Raw genomic sequence first — 22,335 nt, forward strand, 5'->3', positions numbered from 1 at the left:
AGAGGTCCGTAGGGCAGCAACACGAGAACGGGGCCTTCTCTGCAGTGGCTTCCTGTCTGTGGAATGCTCTTGCCAGGGAAGTTTGCCTGGCGCCTTCATTATACACCTTTAGGCACCGGGCAAAAACCTTCCCCTTTAACCAGGCCTTTGGTTGACCTGACTGACATCCTATACCCCTTTAAACTGTGGCTCCTTTCAGGGGGTGGGTGTTATTGGGTTGTTGTTTTTATTCTGGTTATATATGTTGTGATCTTTTCTGTGAACTCCCCTGAAACCTCTATGTATACAACAGTATATATCGGTAAACTCAATAAATAAATAAATAAATAAATAAATAAATAAATAAAATATTCTTGTAAAGGGAGTGGGTTTCATGAGTTCACAGTGTCCAGATGTAGGTACTCTATGTAGAGTGTGTATATATTTGCATACATCCTAAAAGAATATATTGGTCCTGACCCCAACGAAGGTGCATTGCTATCTAAAATCCAAGCTGACCTTTCCACCCTAGGCTGGCCCATGTCAAAACAGGGCAGCTGCTTCTCTGTGTTCTTGCAAACATGTTTTCTCCAGCTCTGCATCTGCTCCTGAAGCCACAGAGAGACTCCAGAAGGTTGCCAGGGCAATGCTTCCCTGACTCATAAATATTCTTATTTTTCCCAGGGATTTCTCCAGAGATTCATAATTTCTCGCACTGAGTCTGAAAGGTTTGGTGCATAAAATATCCCCAATCTTGTCAATTCCCTAAACAGCTGCAGAGGGTGAGAGGGATAGAGCAAAAAGCCTACATCACAAATGAAAAGTGGCTGTGCTCTTCCTTCTTTTCCTCCTGCTTTTAGGACACCCCAAACGGGCTAGTTTTAAATGTCACCACAAACATATTTTTAAGGGTGGCAGGTTGTGCACAACCATCTCATCCCTCACTCCATTTTCACCATAGCAATTGCTACATTACAAGTCTTATTGCAATCCTGCTAATGTTTTCATCTGCTTACAGTGGTCATCAACTCATCAGTTCTGATCAGGAGAAATGGGTTTTGATTTTCCCCAATCTTCCACATCCTCCCTGAAACTCCCCCCTTTTCTAAAGTTAAGGGCCCAATGGAGCTAACCATTTTTGTGGGTTTCATGCTCTCTATAAGCGTGGTCTGTTGCATGTCCCCACAGCCATCTATGGGTCCCAGAAACACAAGGGTCCTGAACACAAGGACCATAAAGTTCCCGCACCACTTTTATTGTGCGACGCACCCTGATTGCTTCTTGGTGTCTGGAGTATGGATGGCTCCCGCCTCCCGTGATTCTCCAATACATTTTTCGGAAGTTCCAGGCAACTGTAAAAGTTCTAAACAGTTCCATAAAGTTTTTAAAAGTGCTAATACTTATGAGTAGTAATGTTACAGATACAGTGATTCCAACTTTACATTTCGGGGTGACCTTTTTTCACAATTAGTCCCCTTTTCAGTATTTCTAAGCAAAAGTTCATCCCATTATAATACAGGGAGTGGGGTTGGTTGGTTTGTTTGTTTGTTTGTTTGTTTGTTTTTGAGGTCAAAAAGTTATAACTCTAGTGCATACTCTATTTTTCTTTGTTATAGGCAGCAAAAAGGTCAGCTCCCACTTTTCTTCCTGACTAGCCCTCCCTTCCCTATTTTGCTCTCCTTTGGCCTGACTGTAGCAAAGGTCATTTTCTTTGCTTTCTGGTCCACCTAAGCAGCAGTTGCCTTGTCCTTCACTGTTTTGTCTACCCCCCTCCCCAAGCAACAAGCCTTCACCCTTTCCTCCTCTTCCTCCTCCTCCTCCTCCTCCTTCTCCTTCTCCTCCTCCTCCTCCTCCTCTGTTTCACTGTCATTCCCTTTCCCACAACATTCCCACCGCTGGAGAGACCTGTCAGGAATAAGCATGGGCCAATGGTATCAAATAGCATGGGAAACAGCCCTACTGGAAAAATTAACCAATAAACTGAAACTGACATGGGGAGAAATAGAAGAAGACACCTTCATCCCTGTATGGCTCCCCTTTATCACACACACAGCCCAACAAGACAATGACAAAAACCCACCTACAGCATACAAATCAATATGGCTAACCTGATCCAAAACACCCACCCACCCCACTCACCCATGAAAACAAAGACCACCACAGCCAACCACAAATGAACAACCACACCCTAGGCCAACCCCAACATCTCTCACCACCAAAGGAACACAAGTGAACAGCAAAGAACCTGCACAAGCAACGCTGACACCAAACCCTACATATAGTAAGTAAAATAGAAACATTGCCACCCAACCCCAACCCCAACCATCTTCCCCCCTCCACCTCTTTCCCCCTTTTCTTCTTTATGTCTCAACAAATGAAACTGAATTGTAAGAATGTTGCATGGGAAATAAAAAATACGAGAGAGAGACATTGCACACTTTTGTAAATCATCAAATTTTTAATAAACAACCACCAAAACATTCTCACCACTGTGGAAATGTCTGCCTGGAGCTCCCACCTCCATAATACACTCCCTTCTTACTACATTCAGTGGAAACATTCGAGGATTCTTCTCAGGAAGTGAAATGAAACAGGGACCGGGGGGGGGGAATTGAATTATTTGGGGGGGGGGGTTAGAGATGACAGTTGAGTGGGTAAGATTCTGGCCAAATGTGGACCTAGGTCCCTGTGTATATGGTCTGAAGGAGCAAAATGTTAACAATACCTTTGCTGAGGCTGAAGAGAATAAGCAGAGGCCTAAATATAGGACAAGTGGCTTATTACACCAGAAGCTTAACATGAGTCAACATGAGAGTGATGCAGCAACTTTTTAATATATTAAATAATAATATTGATTACCAGCCCTCACTGAAAGGTTCCTGCATGGCTCACAACATTTTAAAATACAGCATTGATTTTTATACAATTAGGGGGAAAAGGTAACAAATTTTAACTCCAATAAAAATAATGTTGAAATCCTGGTCTGCTTCAAGAGAAGTATAGTGTCCAGATCAAGGGAAGTAATAGTCCCACTCTATTCTGCCTTGGTCAGACCACACCTGGAATACGGTGTCCAGTTCTGGGCACCATAAATTAAGGAAGATATTGATGAGTTGACAGGCATGGGGTGGAGAGTGACCAAGATGACCAAGGGCCAGGCAGGAATGGGGGAGACCACCTCTCCATCCTGACCCTCCCAGGGAGGAGGAAGAAAGTATAGATTTACAACAGGGGTTTGAGGGAAGTCACAGCTCAGAGGCAGATGAGGGGGAAAGTTGGGAAATCATGGGAGAGCCAGAGCAACATCTGGCTGACATGTCATTAGAAACCATTCTAGACCCACCATCTCCCAGAACCCAGCGAGCCTTGAAAGTAGGAGAGCAAAGAGCTCAAAGACAGAGGGTACTTAGCAGCACCAGCAGAGGAGGTGATGATGAATGAGGAAGTGAAAGAGCCGGGGGCTGGAGATTCACCTGGAAAAATAACAGGAGCGACAGTGGACATCCTTGTTCCGTTCCACGACTAATTACAAAATGTTGGTAATGTGAATTCCCCGTGATCTATGTGATCTATATGTTCCAAAGTATTAACAAATTTTCAACCAAATCCAAATTTCATAACTACTTCCATTAAGTTGGTTGGTTTTACATGATCAAATGAGGGTAACGGTTTTTTAAACTGAAACATCATTTTTCAAGAATCTTACTTCCCTACCTTCTTGAAAAATAATATTTTAAGAATCAGATGCTATTTTTAGTTTTTGCTGTCAGGTGCTCCTTCGTGTTCAGATCAGGTCTCAGCAAAATAATGTAGCATTTGGGAATGAAGATGCAGCCCAGGAGCCCAGCACTGGAGGCCAAGATGGAGAAAACCTGAACGGCTACCATATATTTCCCTTTGGTGCTCAGGTAGGTGGGCACAAAGGACACCCAAACACTGCAGAAGACCAGCATGCTGAAGGTGATCAGCTTGGCTTCATTGAAGGCCCCAGGCAGCTTCCTGGCTAGGAAAGCCACCGTGAAGCAGATGGCCGCCAAGAAGCCCATGTAGCCCAGGGCACCATAGAACATGGCCACAGACCCTTCGTTGCATTGCAGGATGATCTCCCCAGGCTGGGAGTGCATGTCAGAGTCTGGGAATGGTGGCGAGATCCCCAGCCAGATCATGCAGATGACAACTTGGACACAGGAACAGGAAATGACAATGGAGTTGGCCAGACTCTTCCCCAGCCATCTCCTCACTGAGTTCCCTGGCTTGGTGGCCAGGAAGGCCAGAACCACAGTGATGGTTTTTGCCAAGACAGAAGAAACAGCAACAGAGAAGATGATGCTGAAGGCTGTTTGTCGGAGAAGACAGGTCCCTTTCCTTGGCCTCCCAATGAACAGGAAGGAGGACAAAAAGGAAAGCAGGAGGGAGACCAGGAGGATGTAGGAGAGGTCCCGGTTGTTGGCTTTGACTATGGGAGTTTCGTTGTATTTAATAAAGATTCCTAAAACAAAGCTTGTGGCTAAGGACCCCAGTAGGGCAAGGGAAAGTAGGACAACCCCCAGAGATTCTTCATAGGCTAGGAAGGTGATATGCTTGAACACACATTGATCTCGGTTCATGTTTGGATGCTGGTTTTCTGGGCATTTTTTGCAATGGTCTGCATCTGCAAAAGAGAGAGAGAAAGAGTAATGTCTACTACTCTGGATTCAACCAAGCCCTGAGCAGTATCTAGCCTCTGGGTAGGGATTCAGTTGTAGACCAAGTCAGTCTGGGAAAGCCACAGATCACTGCAGGTATTTAATTAGGTTTTTCTAAACATTAGCTCTACCCCGAAGAAATGTGGGACAGATTCCAGGGCTAGAGATCCCCAGCTTGGCCTCTGGCAGGTTGGGCTGCTTGGAGCCCCTATACCAGGGCCAAAAGGAGGATCAGGGGTCTTTGCAGAAGTCTAATATCCACCCTAGGTCCATAACAATCTCCCTCCTAAAGGACCCCGGGACAGTTAAGTCTAGTCAAAGGCAACTATGGGGTGCAGTGTTCATCTTGCGTCAGGCCGAGGGAGAATTGGTTTTGAGAGATTCCTGACGGAACCCTTCTCTCTTCCCCAAGGCCAGCCTTTCCCTTGGAGTCACCCACCTTCCTGAGTGGAGATGGTCCCTTCTGCACAGGGAAGACATTCATAACAGCAAAGAGGCTTCCCTTCCTGAATCACCTTGACGGATCCAGGGCGACAGCTTTCCACACACCTGGAAGTAGGAAGGGTCTAGGGACAAAGACCAAGAGCGTCAATGAGAATTGTTCTTTGAGGCATAGTATGTTGTCATCTGCTGTAGCATCTAGACTATAGCTTGAAACTCAGCATTTCCCATCACTGTCCATTACATGAATGATTCATGATTAAATTCAGAACAAAACAAAGGACCTCCATTAAATAAAGTTCTGTATATGGGCCATGAGCTATTCATTACTAATAAAATTCATGTACCAACCAAAAAGCAAGGAACCCCCTTTCCCCATTCACACAGTTTAGCAGGAAGCCTCCTTTGGCACCCAGTGGAGCAGAGGAGCTGTAGGAACTATCTGGAACAGCAGCCCAGTGCTGGAGTTGGCAGGCAAGTGAGGGCAGCAGCCCACAGAACAGGGAGCACTTATTAGAGCTCACAGAAAAGAGAGCAAAATGACAGGCATGATTCCCACTCCCCGTCACCTGATTGAGCCACTTGGGCCACACAATGGCCTCCTGGTCGATGGAGCACTTCAGGTCTGGGGATCCCTGTCTGTCAATACTCCCAAACTTCACTCTGAGGACGGATTTATTGGGGAACACCACCCAGTTCACAATGTCCAAGTCGGCTGCCAGCTCCCCGTTCCCATCCAAATACACTCTGTCCATGGAAGAATTGTAGAACTGGGTGTTTCCTAAGAAAGGGTGGAGCTGGAACAGAAGCAAAGATGAGAGCATTTAGAATAAAGGGAAGCATAGGCCCCTGTTTTGCTAGCCCAGAAATGGAAAGTCAGCGAGGTCCCAGCTAAAGAGGATTGGCAACTTAAGTGGACAGAATATGGAGAACATGCAGATTTAACATACAGAATAAGAGATCAAGAAGAACATACATTGAAAGAAGAGTGGAAAGCGTTTATTGAATATATGGAAAAAGCAGTATACAGCTGAAAATGGTGGCAGCATTAAGATAAATTCAACCACATAAATAATGTTTGGTGGATGTAAAAGTAAAAAACTGATTTGAATGGTTATAGTAAAATATGCAGGGGTGTATAAGATGTAAAATGGACCAAGGAAAGAGAAGAAGGGAAGTCATTGGATATTTGTAAAATGTTTATTCGGAATTGTTAGATTGAAAATTTACTGTATTTTTCGCACCATAGGGCGCACCCAGTTTTTTTTGGGGGGGGGAAATAAAGGGGGGGAAATTATTTCCCCCCCAGGCGCGGGGCTGGGGCGGGGGAAGCTCGAGCTTTTCCCGACCCCAGCCCCCAAACAGGCAGCTCTCTGCAAGCCATGGGAGCGCTCCCGCTGCTTGCGGAGAGGTCCGTGAAGCCTGGGCACGCTGAGCTCAGCGGGCGCAGGCTTCGGCATGCAGGCAACTCTCCACAAGCAGCGGGAGCCCAGCGCTGGGCTCCTGCTGCTTGCGGAGAGGTGTGCGAAGCCTGAAGAGCGTGAGGGGTCGGTGCGCACCGACCCCTCTCACTCTCCAGGCTTCAGCGAAAGCCTGCATTCGCACCATAGGACGCACACACATTTCCCCTTCATTTTTGGAGGGGAAAAAGTGTGTCCTATGGTGCAAAAAATACGGTAATTAAAATTATCTAATAATAATAATAATAATAATAATAATAATAATAATAATAATAATAGAAGCATACTGACAATCTACTTCCCCTTTGCTTAGAGCTGGTTGCAAACTCAAATAATCATGGAGGGATCTTGTCACTTTTGGTTCATACTCTTTTCTCTCTCACACACAAACCCCAATCTTAAATTCAGTTCTCCACATTTCTGAACCATTTTAAAAATAATAATAGAAACTCATCACAATTGTTAAGCATTTCTGTGTGATTTTCTCCTAGTAAGCATGTTTTTGAAGGATGCTGCCCCCTTGGATTATTTCAGAAATTAGGTTTGTTTTTCCTTTCAAGGCAAACTGAATGAAATCTCCAATATGGGCTTCAGCAGGGAAAGTCAGGAGCTTGGTGGAGGGAGCAGAACAGAGTCAACAGGTGTCAAAGGAACAGAGACTAGAGACAGCCTGGTCAATGTCATCTCCCTTGCCAAAAATAATTCCAACTTATGGGGAAAAGAGAATTGGGCACATGATGGGAGCAGTTGCTCGGGGGGCTGTGCAATGAGGCAAGAATAAGAATAGCAAAAAGAAATGAAAAATGTATATGTATTAAGGAAGGTTGAAAATGGAAAATGGCTAATGTGTTTTGCAAACTTTGGCTTTTTTCCATAGTATTTTTTTCCCTGAAGGGCTCCAGGCTCTTGCTGAGATTAAGATTAACTAACTGGTTGTTGTTCTCAGCTAGCTAACGTGAGTGTTGTAACCTTAGATCATGTGATGAAGGTATTGGATTGCAATATCTCCTTTTTGAAGGGAGTTGCCTTTTAGTCTTTGGCTCCAAAACTCAATAGAGTCAATATGTAAAGGAAGCTCTCCTGAAGGTAAAGCAAACAGCCTGGAGGCTGAAAGGCAGGAGAGAGAGAGAGAGAGAGAGAGAGAGAGAGATCCCGAGCCACTGGGCCAAATTGGCCAGTATGGGTATTAACAGAAGGTTATTACTTCTTATGATTAAGCTTCATGAGAACAATACCCTCCAGATAAGACTCGCACAGGACAGCAGACTCTCTAGAGAAATCCCAGTCCAAAGAGGAGTTAGACAAGGATGCCTATTAGCCCCATTTTTATTTAACATCTATGTTAACTCCCTGGTCACATGCTGCCGTGAAATCGGACCCCCTCCCCATGTTCTCTAATGGCAGAAAAGTACCAGTTTTAATGTATGCGGATGACACTGTTCTTCTCTCCCAAACCAAAGTGGGTCTGAATCATGCCTTAGGAAAGTTTAGTGACCAATGCAACACTGAACTGTTAACAATTAACTTTGCCAAAACCAAAATTGTACATTTCAACCGCTCCTTCAGGAAAGATAATTGGAGCGTAAAGAGAAACGCCATTGAACAGACTAAGACCTTCCAATACTTAGGCATTACTTTCTCTTATAATGCCAAATTGTCAACACACCTGACCACATCAGCTATATCAGCAGGAAGAAGTGCAAATGCCATCCTTAGATTATTCAGAAGGAAAGGAGCTGGCTTCCTCCCGATGGCCCTAAAAGTTTTTCAGGCAAAATCTTTAGCCCAACTCCTGTATGGCTCTCAAATTAGCCTCTCTGCCAACCTTAAGACCCTTGAAACAGTACAATCAAAATTCTTAAGATCATTATTTGCTACCCCAAAGTGTACACCTAATGCAGTCCTAAGGCAAGAGGCAGGACTGCCCAGAGTGGAATTAAAAGTCTGGGAGCAAGCAATATCCCTCTGGCTGAAAATCCATTACAATCCTAAGGGACTGTTACCTTGCTTCCTGGCCGCAGTTCCCTATCCTCCTTGGCTTATGCAAATAACTAACAAGATCAAAAAAATTGGCCTAAACCCTGAAAATCTTCTTATTGGAACTCTGAACAAGGCAAAAGCAATTATCACTTTACGATGTCGAATTACAACAAGAAGACGGCCTACTCCCGGAGACGTATAGATGTTTAAAAGCTTGGCCTAATTTTGCAGCTGCCCCTTTCTTAACTAACATCACTAACGAAGCTTATAGATGGGCTTTCTCTAGAGCCCGCTTTGAGACAATGCCCTCAGCAGTGCTGTACGGCAAATTCACGCGGGTACCAATGCATGCGCATCTCTGCCCCTGTATGTCTAATAAGGTAGAATCTGTCACACACATCCTTCTATTTTGCGAATTTTATAGTGAAGAACGAGTTCAACTTATTTTGCCGCTTTTATCAAAATTTATACCCCTACAACATTATTTGGAATCCTCCCCCGAAAGTCTACGAAAATACCTGCTGGAAGACTCCTCAAGCTCAATATCATATGAGGTGGCCAAATTTTGCACTTTAGTAATCAGGAAGCGTAAATCTCTTCTGTTGAATGGCACACTACGAAGTTCCCTTGTGTAATCTTTTTTTTTCCTGATGCTGTTGTTGATTTCTTTTTGTTTGATCTTGTGGTGTTTAGTGTCACTGGCTTTTAGCGCAATAAAACTTGGAAAAACTTGGAGATCCCGAGCCAGTGCTGGAAAGAATGATATTCTCATTCTGTTATAAAGAGTTTGTGAGTAAAGAGTGAATAATATTTCTATGCGCCTGGACAATAATTCATTTCCAAAAGGAAACGAATGCTTCCAGTTCTTATGCTTCCAATCGCTTCAAACTGCACAATATTCAGTATCTGCAACACTACAATTGATTGTCATGCTCAGTAGAGATGTCTATGAAGGGAAAGAAAATACCTGCCATGGCTGTAGCCTTTGAAGTCCCATTCTCTCAGTTCCCCTCTGCTTAGATCTAGATGAATATGCAGCATTTAAGGCACGAGCCACGGCTTGCAGAGTGTTGTAGATCCTGTAGCTGTCTAGAGAGAGGATTCTTTCCAGATCATCTTGGGGAAGCCTCTCCAGTTTCTTTCTCTCTCTGCATCTTGTCCAGCCTTTCACTGAGAATGCATGCTTTGAATAGGAGCAATTAAAAGCATCCTCCCAAAACTTCTTAATATCAAAGAAAAAGGGTAGAAAATCACCGTATTTTGCCCCTTTACTTGTCTCAGTGAAGAAGGAAAATATACCATGGATGTGTTGGAAAGATATGTCATTATACATCAGCTCCAGGGCGACATCCCACAAAACTGTTGTGATGAAGATTTTCCCAAAAATGGATTTCATCACTTTGTCAAAAAACTGTTGTATAATGAGTAGTCCAGCTAAGAAATAAGTCATTTCCCCATAGTAAACAAATTCACGCACTTGCCTCCACTTGCGGAATGGAAGACGAGGCATGTATACTGCATTTCTAGTCAGTCCTTGGATGCTTTGTGAGATGACAACACAGACACCGCTCTTGATGAGCACGGGTGTCAAGCTCTTCAGGAACCTCTCTCCATTGTTGGTGTCTGGTGCAAGGAGGCCAATCAAGGTCCATCGGAAGTGCTGGAGCAGCTTGACAATCCCTGGGTACAGGGCTTCTTCTTTGGGGACCATCCGGTAGAAAAAAGGGAAATGCCTCTTATCATTCAGAATATGAGAGACAAAAGCATAAGTGACCTGGGAAGAGAAGGAAGATTTGGATCTTGTTTGATTTCAGATCATAGCCTAAATATTTCTAAGCCCAACATGAGATTGGGAAGGTTTTAGGAAGGAGGAAGGTCTAGTGCAAGGACCCTTTGGTGGGAACGGTAAATTTGATGCTAGGGATCAACAGGAGGGTAGTTGAAAATAAAACAGCCGATATCATAATGCTATCATACCTCTCTCCATTCCTACCTGTGGGATTTTATAGATGCCCAACACGTTTGAAATCCGGATGGAGTTTTGAGAGTCGGACCCTTCGAGAACAGCCAGTAAGTTAGTCTGTTTACCACAGCTGTAGTTTGGAAAGTTCAGCTGCCCAATAGACAGCATGTCTAGCAAAGCATCATAGGTCACCCTTCCATCAAAAAAGTTCTCATGGATGCTGTAGCCCAGGGTGATGTTGGGTAACAGCTTTTGATTCTGGTTGATCGCTTGAATGGCATACAAGAAGGAGAGGAGATGCCAGTACTTTGTGGGTCCTTTCCTGGAGGGAGAAATTATATACATGCCAACACTGACCAAGTGATATTTCTGTTCTACCTCTAATATTCAGCTCTATTTCTCTTTCAAATCAAAACCAGTGAAGGCAGTGGAGGTCCTGTGTGAGTGTCTGAAGGCGGTTGGAGGATGGATGGCGCCTAACAGATTGAGGTTGAATCCTGACAAGACAGAAGTACTGTTTTTGGGGTACAGGGAGCGGGTGGGTGTGGGGGATTCCCTGGTCCTGAATAGGGTAACTGTGCCCCTGAAGGACCAGGTGCGCAGCCTGGGAGTCATTTTGGACTCACAGCTGTCCATGGATGCGCAGGTTAACTCTGTGTCCAGGACAGCTGCTTACTTGCTCCATCTAGGACGCAGGCTGAGACCTACCTGCCCACAGACTGTCTCGCCAGAGTGGTGCATGCTTTAGTTATCTCTCGCTTGGATTACTGCAATGTGCTCTATGTGGGGCTACCTTTGAAGGTGACCCGGAAACTACAACTAATCGAGAATGTAGCAGCTAGACTGGTGACTGGGAGTGGCCGCTGAGACCACATAACACCGGTCTTGAAAGATCTACATTGTCTCCCAGTACGTTTCCAAGCTCAGTTCAAAGTGTTGGTGCTGACATTTAAAGCCCTAAATGGCCTTGGTCCAGTATACCTGAAAGAGCGTCTCCACCCCCATCGTTCAGCCCGGACACTGAGGTCCAGCGCTGAGGGCCTTCTGGTGGTTCCCTCACTGCAATAAGCCAAGTTACAGGGAACAAGGCAGATGGCCTTCTCGGTAGTTGCACCCGCCCTTTGGAACACCCTCCCACCAGATGTAAAAGAGAAGAACAACTTCCAGACTTTTAGAAGCAGGCAGCCATGTTTAGGGAAGCTTTTAATGTTTAACAGACCACTGGGAAACCCAGCCAGATGGGTGGGGTATAACATTCTTCTTCTTAAAAGGGATCTAAGACAGTGATTAAAAGATCCAGAAAGCACTATCATAATTCCGCTTTGAGAAAGTAGATTTCCCCCCCATGTATATTAAACCTAAGGCAAAAAGACACCCTTCTCCTACCATCATTTTCCAGAAAAATCCTGCAGAATCAGCCCAAAGGCTCATCTGTTCCAGCATTCTTAAGGCAGCCAACCAGATGCACATGGAAAACTGAGAAGCACAAGAACTCTTCCCCTACTTGAGATTCTCAGTTACTGGTACCCAGAGGCATAGTGCCTGTGACAGGGAATGGAGAACATAGCCATTGTGACTGGTAGCTGCTGAGAGCCTAATCACCCCCAAATTTATCTACCATAGGGATCTTCTTATGTTCTTAAAGGCAGGTACCAGATCATGAGAAAGGCCCCAGAAAGTAACTGGAGATGAGTTGGATCTCATGGAAATGGTAGCAAGTGGAACACCAGGAACTCCATCCCCACAAATGTCTTACCAATAAAAGCTGGTGGAAGGACATTGGCTAAAGATATGAGGATGAAACATAGTGTTTGTGGCAGAGAGGACCCCACTGATGAAGTGGTCTCCTGGCCTGAAATAATTAGGTGAATCTATCTCATCCCTTTCCAAAGACAAGAGGCATTTTGTCTTCAGTTTCCCACAGTCCCCATAAGGCAGTAGAAGCAGCAGAATGAGGACCATCTTTTTCCTCCCAGGAACGAGCACGTCCCTTACAAAGAATTAGAAGTCTTTTGTTGTGGTCCTTGCAAGATGCAGTAACTTTCTTCTCACTAACGGAGCCCTGCAGAGGGGTCACATCTGAAGTGGAGAGAAGTCAAGCCAACCTCATTCTGGTGCAGTTACCATCTGTCCTAAATCTCAGCCCCCCCCCAAGTTTTGGGTGGCTCAGGAGGCATATATCTGCCAGACCTTTCTGCCTCAGATCCATGACATCATATTTAGTGGACTCAAATGTGATCTTTGGAAGCAAAAAAACAACACACACTATCATTTTGATAATTATATGGAGAAGAAGTACCACCTCTGCAAGTTCCTAGACACTTTATGCAGTTCCACCTGCAACTGCTGGGCTGAAGAAAAACATGTTTGCGAAAACTCCAAGATCTGTCTCCAAACTGTGAGATGCAAATGCCAAAGATTGGTGGAAAATACCAAGATTAAGAGTTAGAAGTTACCTGAACTATTCTACGTGAGCTCTGGCAGAATCCCCCGCCCGCCCGCCCGCCCCCCGCGATGCTAACACAGGATAGGGCTATTCTGATGAATTTGAGAGGTGAACAAGGGAACTGAAATTGCATGTAAAGACAGAGGCGATTCAGATTTTTTTGTAGGTTTCTTGTTTGGTTTTTGTTCTTGTTTTTATTATATACTTTTTGGTCTTATCCTGTATTTTTATGCTGTGAACCACCCTGAAATCATCGGGTGAAGGGTGGTGTACAAATTTAATAAAGAAACAGACAAACCAACACTTGGACTTCCAAAAAAGCGTTCCACAAGGTGCCTCCTGAGTGAGCTTAGTAGTCATGGAATAAGAGAGGAGGTCCTCTGGTGGATCAGGAATGGAAGTTGCAGGAAGCAGAAAATAGGTTTAAGTGGATAGTCCTTCAAATGGGGGTGTGGTGTGGTGCCAGATGTTCTTGACCAAAATTTCGGAAGGACAATCTGGCCACATCACGTTGCACCAACTAGAGATTCTGCACCAGACCCAAGGGCAGCCCCAGAAAGAGTACATTGCAGTAGTCCAGCTCCATGTTTTCCATTACTCCAGTGGTCAGGCTATTCCTGTTCACAAGCAGCCATAGAGGACACGTGGGTCTCTAGTGACAAAGGTGTATCCAATAGTGCCCCCAAACTATGCACTTGCTCCTTTAGAAGTGGGAATCATCCAAAGAGCCTACAAATTGTGTGCCAAGCTCCTGTGTTCCTGTCACTCCCTAAGTGATGAAAAACCAGACAAGACAAGAGCATAACATTGAGTCCAAATGAGCCACAACTCTATTGCTTACAGATGTGAATGGTTTGGCATCGGCATTGCGTATAGCCATTTATTCCACCCCAGTTTATCTCCTGGGGGGTGCATCTAAGGGTAATCCACCGGGCCCCCATGAGCTACATCAAGTAGGGGTTGTTGGAAAAACGCTGGGGCGTCTCTCCGGTGGTCACTCTCTGGCTGTAAATCTTCCTCAGTCCAGAGAAACCGGTGATAAGCGACCCCTCCCTCCTGAGAGGAACACAATTGTCTTCTGCCATCTCATTGCAGAAGAAAGAAACAATCAGTAGCTATAAACTACTTTATTTACAGTTTATATACAGGGACTCCATCCGCAGACTCCATCTCTCTGAGCAGCAGTACAGTAACTTTCCACAGTACTCCAACTTACTTTCCCATGCTCTCAGACACTCACATGATATAAGTAACCATTAACCATTGTGTTACTCACTGAGCAGCTTGTGAGATAAAAATCCTAACAGGGGTAACCACCGAGGGGTTCCTGTTGGAGGAGTGCTATGGCCCTAGCCCCCGCCTGGGCATCCAGACAGAAGCAACTCCTTACAGATCCCTTTAACAGGATACCCTTAACCAAGGAGTGGTGGACAGAGGCTATAACCTCCCCTCCAGCCAAGACTAAGGCTTACCCAATGCCTAACCTCACAAAGTTGTGAAGATTGCTATGGGGAAGGTGAAAATCAAATGGCCATGGCCAAGTTGCTAAATGGAAAAATTCCTGCCAGGTGTTAGATTTCTGTTTATGCCATTGTGCAGATTTTGGAGTCACAAGACTCTGTTTACATTCCAGACTGTTGGAAGTTTCACGGGAGACAGATGTTGTTATTACTGGTTTCCTGTTTCTTTGTTCCAGTTGGTTCTCTGCCTTCACAAAGAGCAGATGTATATTCTTTTTTGTTCTGTGTAGTTAGAAATAAAACGTAGCAATGTAGCTCATATATTTCTCGTCCTTCTGCTGATGTTTGTATACACTGCGGAATGGGAATGTGCTTAGAGCCTCATCAAAGGCTTAAGTCGTTAATCACCGTCGGAGATGAGGAAGAACGTCCGAGGAGGAGTACCTCAGTCGTGCGGAGTTCCGACACCAGGCCCCAAATATGGCAGCTGACAATGTTCATAGGAAGGTCTTAGTATGAAAATAAGATATATGAAAAAGGGGATGGAGGGTGGGAGATCCAATGACAAACTGGGGAGGAGTTACCCCCAAGTTATACCCCCAGGGAGCGGGGCCAAGCAATGCCTATTGGCCGGTTGGGCCCACCCCCTGTGGAATGCCTGCACCTAAGCCTGGCACAGGCGCAGTCTCCTCAGAATCATGGCCTCCCCCAGTTCAGCTGGCCCTGGAGGCGGGGACTCCTGTGCAGGCGGGGATTCCTCCGGTTCACTCTCTGAATCGGATTCCCAGGCCATCACATCATCCCCCCTCCCAGGCCCCCCCCCTCAACCGAGGGTCTGGACCCAGCTTGCTGGGGTACGCCGTGTGGAAATCTCGGAGGCAGGCAGGCGCGTGGATGTTGGCTGCTGGTTCCCTGGAATGGGCCTCCGGTCCATACCCCTTCCAGTCTATGAGATCCTGCAGCTTTCCCCTGCGGTATCGGGAGTCCAGAATGTGTTCCACCTCGTACTCAGGCTCCCCCTGGACCAAAACTGGCTGCATTCGGGGACAGTTTGGGTGGAACTCATCGGGTGGGGCCACCGGACTCAGAAGGGACCTGTGGAAGACCGGGTGAACCTTCAGGGTTGCGGGCAACCGGAGACGGAATGCCACAGGTGAGACTTGGTCCACGATAGGAAACGGGCCAGTGAAACGGGCGTCCAACTTCCACGAAGGTCGAGAGGGGTGGAGGTGGTGGGTGGAGAGCCATACCAGGTCACCGACGTGGAGTTCCGGCCCCACCTGGCGGTGGCGGTCGGCCTGAGCCTTGTACGCCTCCTTGGCCTGGAACAGTTGCTCCATCAATAGCTGTTGCTGGGCCTGGAGCTCCTGAAGCCACTCCATCACCGCAGGAACCGTGGATGCCGGCAGCCCATCTGGAAACAGCCGTGGATGATAACCGTAACTGGCCTGGAACGGGGTCTGCTGGGTGGACGCATTCACCGCGTTGTTGTAGGCGAACTCCGCCAATGCTAGGTGGTCGACCCAGTCATCCTGCTGGTAGCTGCAGTAACACCGGAGGTACTGCTCCAGCACCGCGTTCGCCCATTACGTCTGGTCATCGGTTTGTGGGTGGTAGGTTGACAAGAGACAGACCTCTGTCCCGAGGGTCTGGTGCAACGCTCGCCAGAACCGGGATGTGAACTGAATGCCCCGGTCGGACACCACACGCTCAGGTAGGCCATGCAGGCAGAAGACATGCTGAAAGTACAACTGAGCGGTTTCCCTAGCTGTGGGTACGGATGGGCAGGGGGCACAGTGCACCATCTTAGTGAAATGGTCGGAGAAAACTAGAAGGCAGGTACAGCCACGAGATGGGGGTAAGTCCACTACAAAGTCCAGTGAAACCGTGTGCCAAGGACGTGGTGGGACTGGCAATGGCTGAAGTAGGCCGGGGGGGTCGCCCGGTAGGGCCCTTGGCCCGCCGGCAGACATCACAACCAGCGACGTAGCGAGCCACGTCAGCCTTCAGGCGGGGCCACCAAAACTCAAGGCTTACCAGATGGGTGGTCCGATACCGCCCAAAGTGCTGGAGCATCATGGGTCATCTGGAGGACCTCAGCCCGCAGTGGCCCTGGCGGGATGTACAGGCGACCGTGGTGCAGCAGAAGGCCCTGATGCAAGACTAGCCCCGGATACTGAGGGCATGACCCTTCGGCCAGTTCCTGGAGTCGTTCCTGGACCCACGCGTCAACCCGCTGCTGTTTCCGCACCCGAGCCTGCAGTGGCTCAGCCTCCTGGGTGGCCAGGAATGCAGCCGGTGGTAGGATCGTGGTGGGTACTGCCTGCTGTACCGTGTCTGTGTTGTCTTCAGGTTTTCGGGACAGGGCATCCGCCTTCTGGTTTTGGGAGCTAGGGATGTAGCGGATTCGAAATTGGAACCGGGAAAAGAACAACGCCCACCGGATCTGCCTTTGGTTCAGCTTGCGGGTGGTCTGGAGGTACTCCAGGTTCCGGTGGTCGGTTCTCACCTCCACCGGGTGTCATGCCCCCTCAAGATGGTGGCGCTAGACCTCAAAGGCCACCTTGATGGCCAGTAGTTCCCGCTCCCATACAGTATAGCTATGCTCCGCTGGAAGAAGCTGGCGGGAATAGAAGGCACAGGGTAAGAGTGGCGCATCAGGTCCGTACTGCTGAGACAAGACGGCACCAAGAGCCGTACTGGAGGCGTCGGTCTCTACCACAAAGGGTCGAGAGGGATCAGGATGTTGCAGGATCGGCGCTCTCTGGAAACAGGCCTTCAACCCCTGAAACGCCTCCTCTGCCTCCTTGTCCCAGGAAAAGAGCGTCTTGGGGCGCAGTAGCCGGGTCAACGGGGTGGTGCGATGAGCATAATCTGCAATGAAGGTCCGGTAATAGTTGGCGAACCCCAGGAAACGCTGTAGGTCCTTGCGGTTCCGAGGTGCCGCCCATTCCCGAACCGCTGCCACCTTCCCAGGATCCATCTGCACCCCATCTGGAGAGAGTCGGTGACCAAGGAAGTCCACTGACCGCTGATGGAACTCGCACTTGCTGAGCTTCGCATACAGACGGTGCTCCCGCAAGCGCTGCAGCACGGTCCGGACATGACCCTCGTGGCGAGCCGGGTCACGGGAGAAAACAAAAATATCATCCAAGTATACCACCACGTACTTGTCTAGCAAGTCCTGGAACACGTGGTTGATGTACCATTGGAACACAGCGGGCGCGTTGCACAATCCAAAGGGCATAACCAGGTATTCGAACTGCCCATACTGGGTCCCGAATGCTGTCTTCCACTCATCCCCGGCTCGAATCCGAATTAAATTGTAGGCCCCCCGGAGGTCTAGCTTGGTGAACACCTGCGCCCCTTGCACCCACTCCAGCAACTCCGAAATAAGGGGCAAGGGGTACCGGTCTGGGACGGTAATTTTGTCCAGGGCCCAGTAATCATGGCAAAGGCGAAGCTCCCCACATTTCTTCTTAACAAAGAGCACTGGCGCAGCGGTGGGCGAGGTAGAAGGCCTAATGAACCACACTCCAGATTCTTGCACAGGAAGTCCTGCAAAGCTTTGCGCTCTGGCTCTGTTAGAGAGTATAAGCGACTCACTGGTAGAGGCGCTCCGGGCTGGAGGTCTATGCTGCAGTCAAAAGACCGATGCGGCGGCAGCTGGTCTGCCCCCCGTTCCTCGAACACGTCTTGGTAGTCCCGGTACTCGGCTGGGAGTGTGGATGCAGCCTCCTCAGTGGGTGCGGCTGCTAGCATCTCGGACTGAGCATGGGAACATGGGTCTGGGAAGTGCACAGTCCGTTTGACCCAGTCTATCTGAACATTGTGAGCCTCCAGCCAGTCCATCCCGAGCACCAGGGGGAACCGGGGCATAGAGGCAATGTCCAAAGTTCGTGTCTCCCGGTGCTGCTGGAGACAGAGGACCAAGGGCTGGGTCTCCTGCGTAACGGCACCTGAACGCAGGAGCCGTCCGTCAATTGCCTTCACCTGTACCGGTTCTGGCTTGTTCTGAAGTGGCATCTGATGATGGGCAGCAAAAGCAGCGTCCATATAGGAGCGGGGTGTGTTGGTGATAAGCAGAGTCCCGTGCACAGCGGAAGGATGAGGAGTACGTGCCACATACTCTATATTGCTTTATTTACACTTCAAAGCTGGTATGTTACAGAAAAACATCTTGCCTCTGCCGGAGCAGAGAATGCATCCTCTCTCCTCTAAAGCACGGAGAGAAACAACAAAACTGAAAACTGCAAAGAACAGTGAAAAACAGGAAACCAGTGTACGTCACATCCAGTCTCCCTTTCCCGTGGGAAACTCCAACAGTACAGACTGTGGAATGTAAACACCTGTCTTGTGACAAGCACTTTCGCTGCTCAGTGAAGGAAGCAGAAACCAACATCCTCCCCCTTTCTGTGAACATCACTGGGCAGCGTGTTCATACAATATCAGTACAAACCCAACTTCTGCACATAGGTACAGTGTTGATCCCTTGATACAATCTTGGACAATACATCAGCAGGAATTTCATTACCTGGCATATAGGACACCGTTACGAGTCCCTTCTGAATACATTCCCTAGCATGTTGCAACTTCAATTGCAAGTGCTTCGTGCTTTGCTTACAACCTTCAGAATTCAGCAAAGCCAAACATGCTTTGTTATCCTGGTAAACCTGGATTGGACATTTGACAGGAATTTTCATGTCTTTGCACAATTGTAACAAACATTCACAATCTTTAAGTGAATAAGACAGTGCATTCAGTTCAGCTTCACAAGTACTTAAGCTAACTGTTGTTTGCTTCTTGCATGACCAATCAAAAAGACCCTGATTGTACTTATAGCAAACTCCAGACGTACTTTTCCTGTCTGTAGTGTCACTTCCAAAACTTGCACCTGCAAATATCTCAAGACCACTAGACTTCTGATTGTTAAATCTCAGTCTGTAATGCATAGTGCCTTTCAAGTACCGCGCTATGCGTTTCAGAGCTTTCCAATCCTTAACAGTAGGATTGTTGACTTGTCTGCTTAGCAAATTACAGCTAACAGCAATGTCTGGTCTTGAACATCTGGCAATGAAGTTTAGCTTGCCTAGCACACTTCTGTACAGTGTAGTGTCAGAAAATGCTTCTTCAGTGTCATCTACCTGATAACCTGTTGTCATCGGTGTGTCTACAGGGTTAGCATCCATCAGGTTTAGTTTGCTTAACACATCAGCAATTTTCCGTGACTGGTGTACTAGAATGTTACCATCTTGATCTCTTTCTATTTCCAGAGATAGGTAGTTGTTTACCTCACCAAGATCTTTCATGTCAAAGTGCTCTTTCAGTTGAGCTAGGGCGTTATTGTACATTGTGACATCTTTCCAAAAGAATAATAAATCATCAACATAAAACAAACAATACAGTTTCTTTTGCCCCTCCTCTTTGACAAACACACATGGATCAGCTTTCCCTTGCTGAAAACCTAGAGAAAACAATACTTCAGTGAGTTTTGTGTGCCAACACCGTGCACTTTGTTTGAGACCATAAAGGGACTTTTTCAGAGCACAAACAAATCCCTGTTTTACCTGTACGCCATCAGGTGGAAGCATATAAAGTGATTCATCTAGAGATCCGTACAGAAAAGCTGTATTCACATCATGGTGACTAATGTGTAGATTCTCCTCTGCAGCTAGCTTGAGCATAAGCCTAATGCTCTCATACCTCACTGTGGGTGAGTAGATCTCGTGATAGTCTTCACCTGGTACCTGTGCAAAACCTCTGGCTACCAATCTGGCTTTGTGTCTGACTATCTTGCCATTTTGATCAGTCTTCGCTTTGAAGACCCATTTGCTTCCAAGCAGTTTCATTCCTGGAACTACTGGAACAAGCTCCCAAGTTTTGTTCCTTTCTAAGGAATCAAGCTCAGCCTTCATGGCATTTAACCATGGCTCAGCTTCCTTTGAATCCAAATCCTGGATTTCTTGGAAACTTGAAGGTTCAAATACCTTCTTGGAGGTTTTAACAGCTGTTATTGCTATCTTAGCAAATTCATCAGCAAATCTCTTTGGAGGTCTGCCTTTTGTGGCTCTCTGTGACCTACGAATTAGCCTTAAGTCTTCAACACTCTCTTCCTTCTTAGGAGAAAAACGACCTATTGTGAACAATGGTTCTTCCAATTCTTGATCAGAGCTTTCAGAGGGTCGCATAGAGGCTTTCGCACTCTTGAAATCCTCTGAATCACCCGATTCAGTTTCAGACTCAGAATCAGAACCTTCATCAGTGGGTGTGGGTTGTTGTGGTTGCTTTTGACTATCCTCAGTCTCATCACTGTCATCAGGATAACATTGGAAAATTCCCACATTCTCCCCCCACTTTGCATTGTACTCAACACTTCTTGTGAGCTTAATTGTCTTTGAGTCAGTCATCATTATTCTGTAAGACCCTTTCTGATAACCTAGAAAGATACCATGCAATCCACGCTTGTCTAACTTGGGAGTTTTGTGGTGAGTGAACCCACATATCAGAACCAAAATTTTTCATGTGTTTGATATATGGTTTCTTGCCAAACATCTTCTCATAGGGGGTACAACCAATCGCTGAAGATAACCTGTGATTGTAACTGTAAACAAAACACGAGAGAGATTCGGCCCAATAACTCTCTGGAAGATTGGCATCATGCAGCAAGGTTTTTAACCCTTGAAGCAATGTCTGATTTGCCCGTTCCGCAAGTCCATTCTGCCATGGCGAGCGAGGACTAGACAAATCGTGTTGAATTCCTTTCTCAGTCAGAAAAGCTTCAAACTGCTGAGAAGTGAATTCTCCCCTGCGATCAGAGAAAAGAGTCTTTATCTTCTTACCATGCACATTTTCCAACCAAGCACAGAATTCCTTGAACCTAGGAAAAGCCTCTGATTTCTGCTTGAGATTGTACACATAAATATACCTGGAAAATGCATCAATGAGAACCATGAAGTACCTATTTCCACCCAAAGAGGGCGCTAGTGGTCCAACCAAATCAGCATGAACAATCTGGTATGGTTCTGTAGCTTGCCTACTAGACACCTTACCTTTCGCAGCCATTTTCACCTTGTTTGCTGCGCATGCCTTGCACTTCATGTGGTACCTGCAGGGTTTAATAGTCATACCTTCAACCAAGGCAGGCATTTTAGATACTGCCTCAAAATGCAAATGACCAAATTTTCTATGAAAATCGTGAATACATTCTGCATGCAAACTTTTGTTAGAACCTGCAATGCAACAAGTGTCATCCTGCACAACATCATCATAATACAAAACATACAAACGATCAACATATTCAGCATACAACACATAATCATTTTTCTTTGTGATGATGCACCTTTTGTTCTTAAAGGAAACGTCAATTTTCCGCTCATTCAGCTGTCCAACGCTGAGCAGATTATGTTTGGCATCCGGTACATAAAGCACATTCTGTATCGATAAGTCCAAACTGTGAAGAACAACAGTTCCATAGCCTTTACTGGGAATTGTGTGGTCATCCGCCTGGTGAATCGCACCTTCCTGCGGTGTAAAAGACACAAACAGTCGCTTATCGTTGCACATGTGATGGGTCGCCGCTGAATCAACAACGAAGAAAGATCTAGACGTCTTCTGGACCTCTGCAACCTTTGGAGTGAAGCGTGAGACCATTGCCTTATGCTGCGTTCTCCTGAACACCGGACCTTTGCCTTTGCCTCGGCCTTTTCCACGCGATGAGCTTTCGCTGCGCTGCTCTGTCTTGGCCCTGGGATATCTGCATTCCCTCTTCATATGGCCTAGACGTCCACACGAGTAGCATTTCACTGCCTTCAAAGCTTTGGCGCCATCTGGTGGTTCCACTGCACTATGGGATGACGTCTGTGAAGTCTCCCTCTTGCCCATGCAGCTAGCACCCCGGCGATCTGCTTCATTCAGAATCACG

At 46.8% G+C, this 22,335-nt stretch overlaps 1 protein-coding gene across 2 annotated transcripts; it reads right to left on the reverse strand.

Moving 5' to 3' along the window:
- Positions 1-3,184: 3,184 nt before the first annotated feature.
- Positions 3,185-10,353, reverse strand: LOC309364540 (vomeronasal type-2 receptor 26-like). Of its 2 annotated transcripts, XM_081902049.1 has the most exons (4): positions 9,513-10,353; positions 5,675-5,902; positions 5,104-5,230; positions 3,185-4,630 (listed from the first exon to the last, which is right to left on the reverse strand). In XM_081902049.1, exons 1-4 carry the CDS (start codon positions 10,254-10,256, stop codon positions 3,720-3,722), a joined length of 2,010 nt encoding a protein of 669 aa, XP_081758175.1. In that variant the 5' UTR covers positions 10,257-10,353; the 3' UTR covers positions 3,185-3,719. The 2 variants fall into 2 exon arrangements, with proteins under 2 accessions (XP_081758175.1, XP_081758176.1); XM_081902050.1 differs by lacking the exon at positions 5,675-5,902.
- Between the last annotated feature and the right edge of the window lie 11,982 nt (positions 10,354-22,335).

Source organism: Podarcis melisellensis (genome assembly GCF_964234715.1).
Source record: "Podarcis melisellensis genome assembly, chromosome: 2".
In the NCBI taxonomy this organism is placed as follows: Eukaryota; Metazoa; Chordata; class Lepidosauria; order Squamata; family Lacertidae; genus Podarcis; species Podarcis melisellensis.

Coding starts and splice junctions, on each gene's coding strand:
- LOC309364540 (XM_081902049.1), bottom strand. CDS start 10,256: ATGGTCCCCAAAGAAGAAGCCCTGTACCCAGGGATTGTCAAGCTGCTC. Junction 5,903..9,512: donor AAAGGCTACAGCCATGGCAG/GTATTTTCTTTC, acceptor CTTCTGTTCCAG/CTCCACCCTTTCTTAGGAAA. Junction 4,631..5,103: donor GACCATCTCCACTCAGGAAG/GTGGGTGACTCC, acceptor TCTCTTTTGCAG/ATGCAGACCATTGCAAAAAA.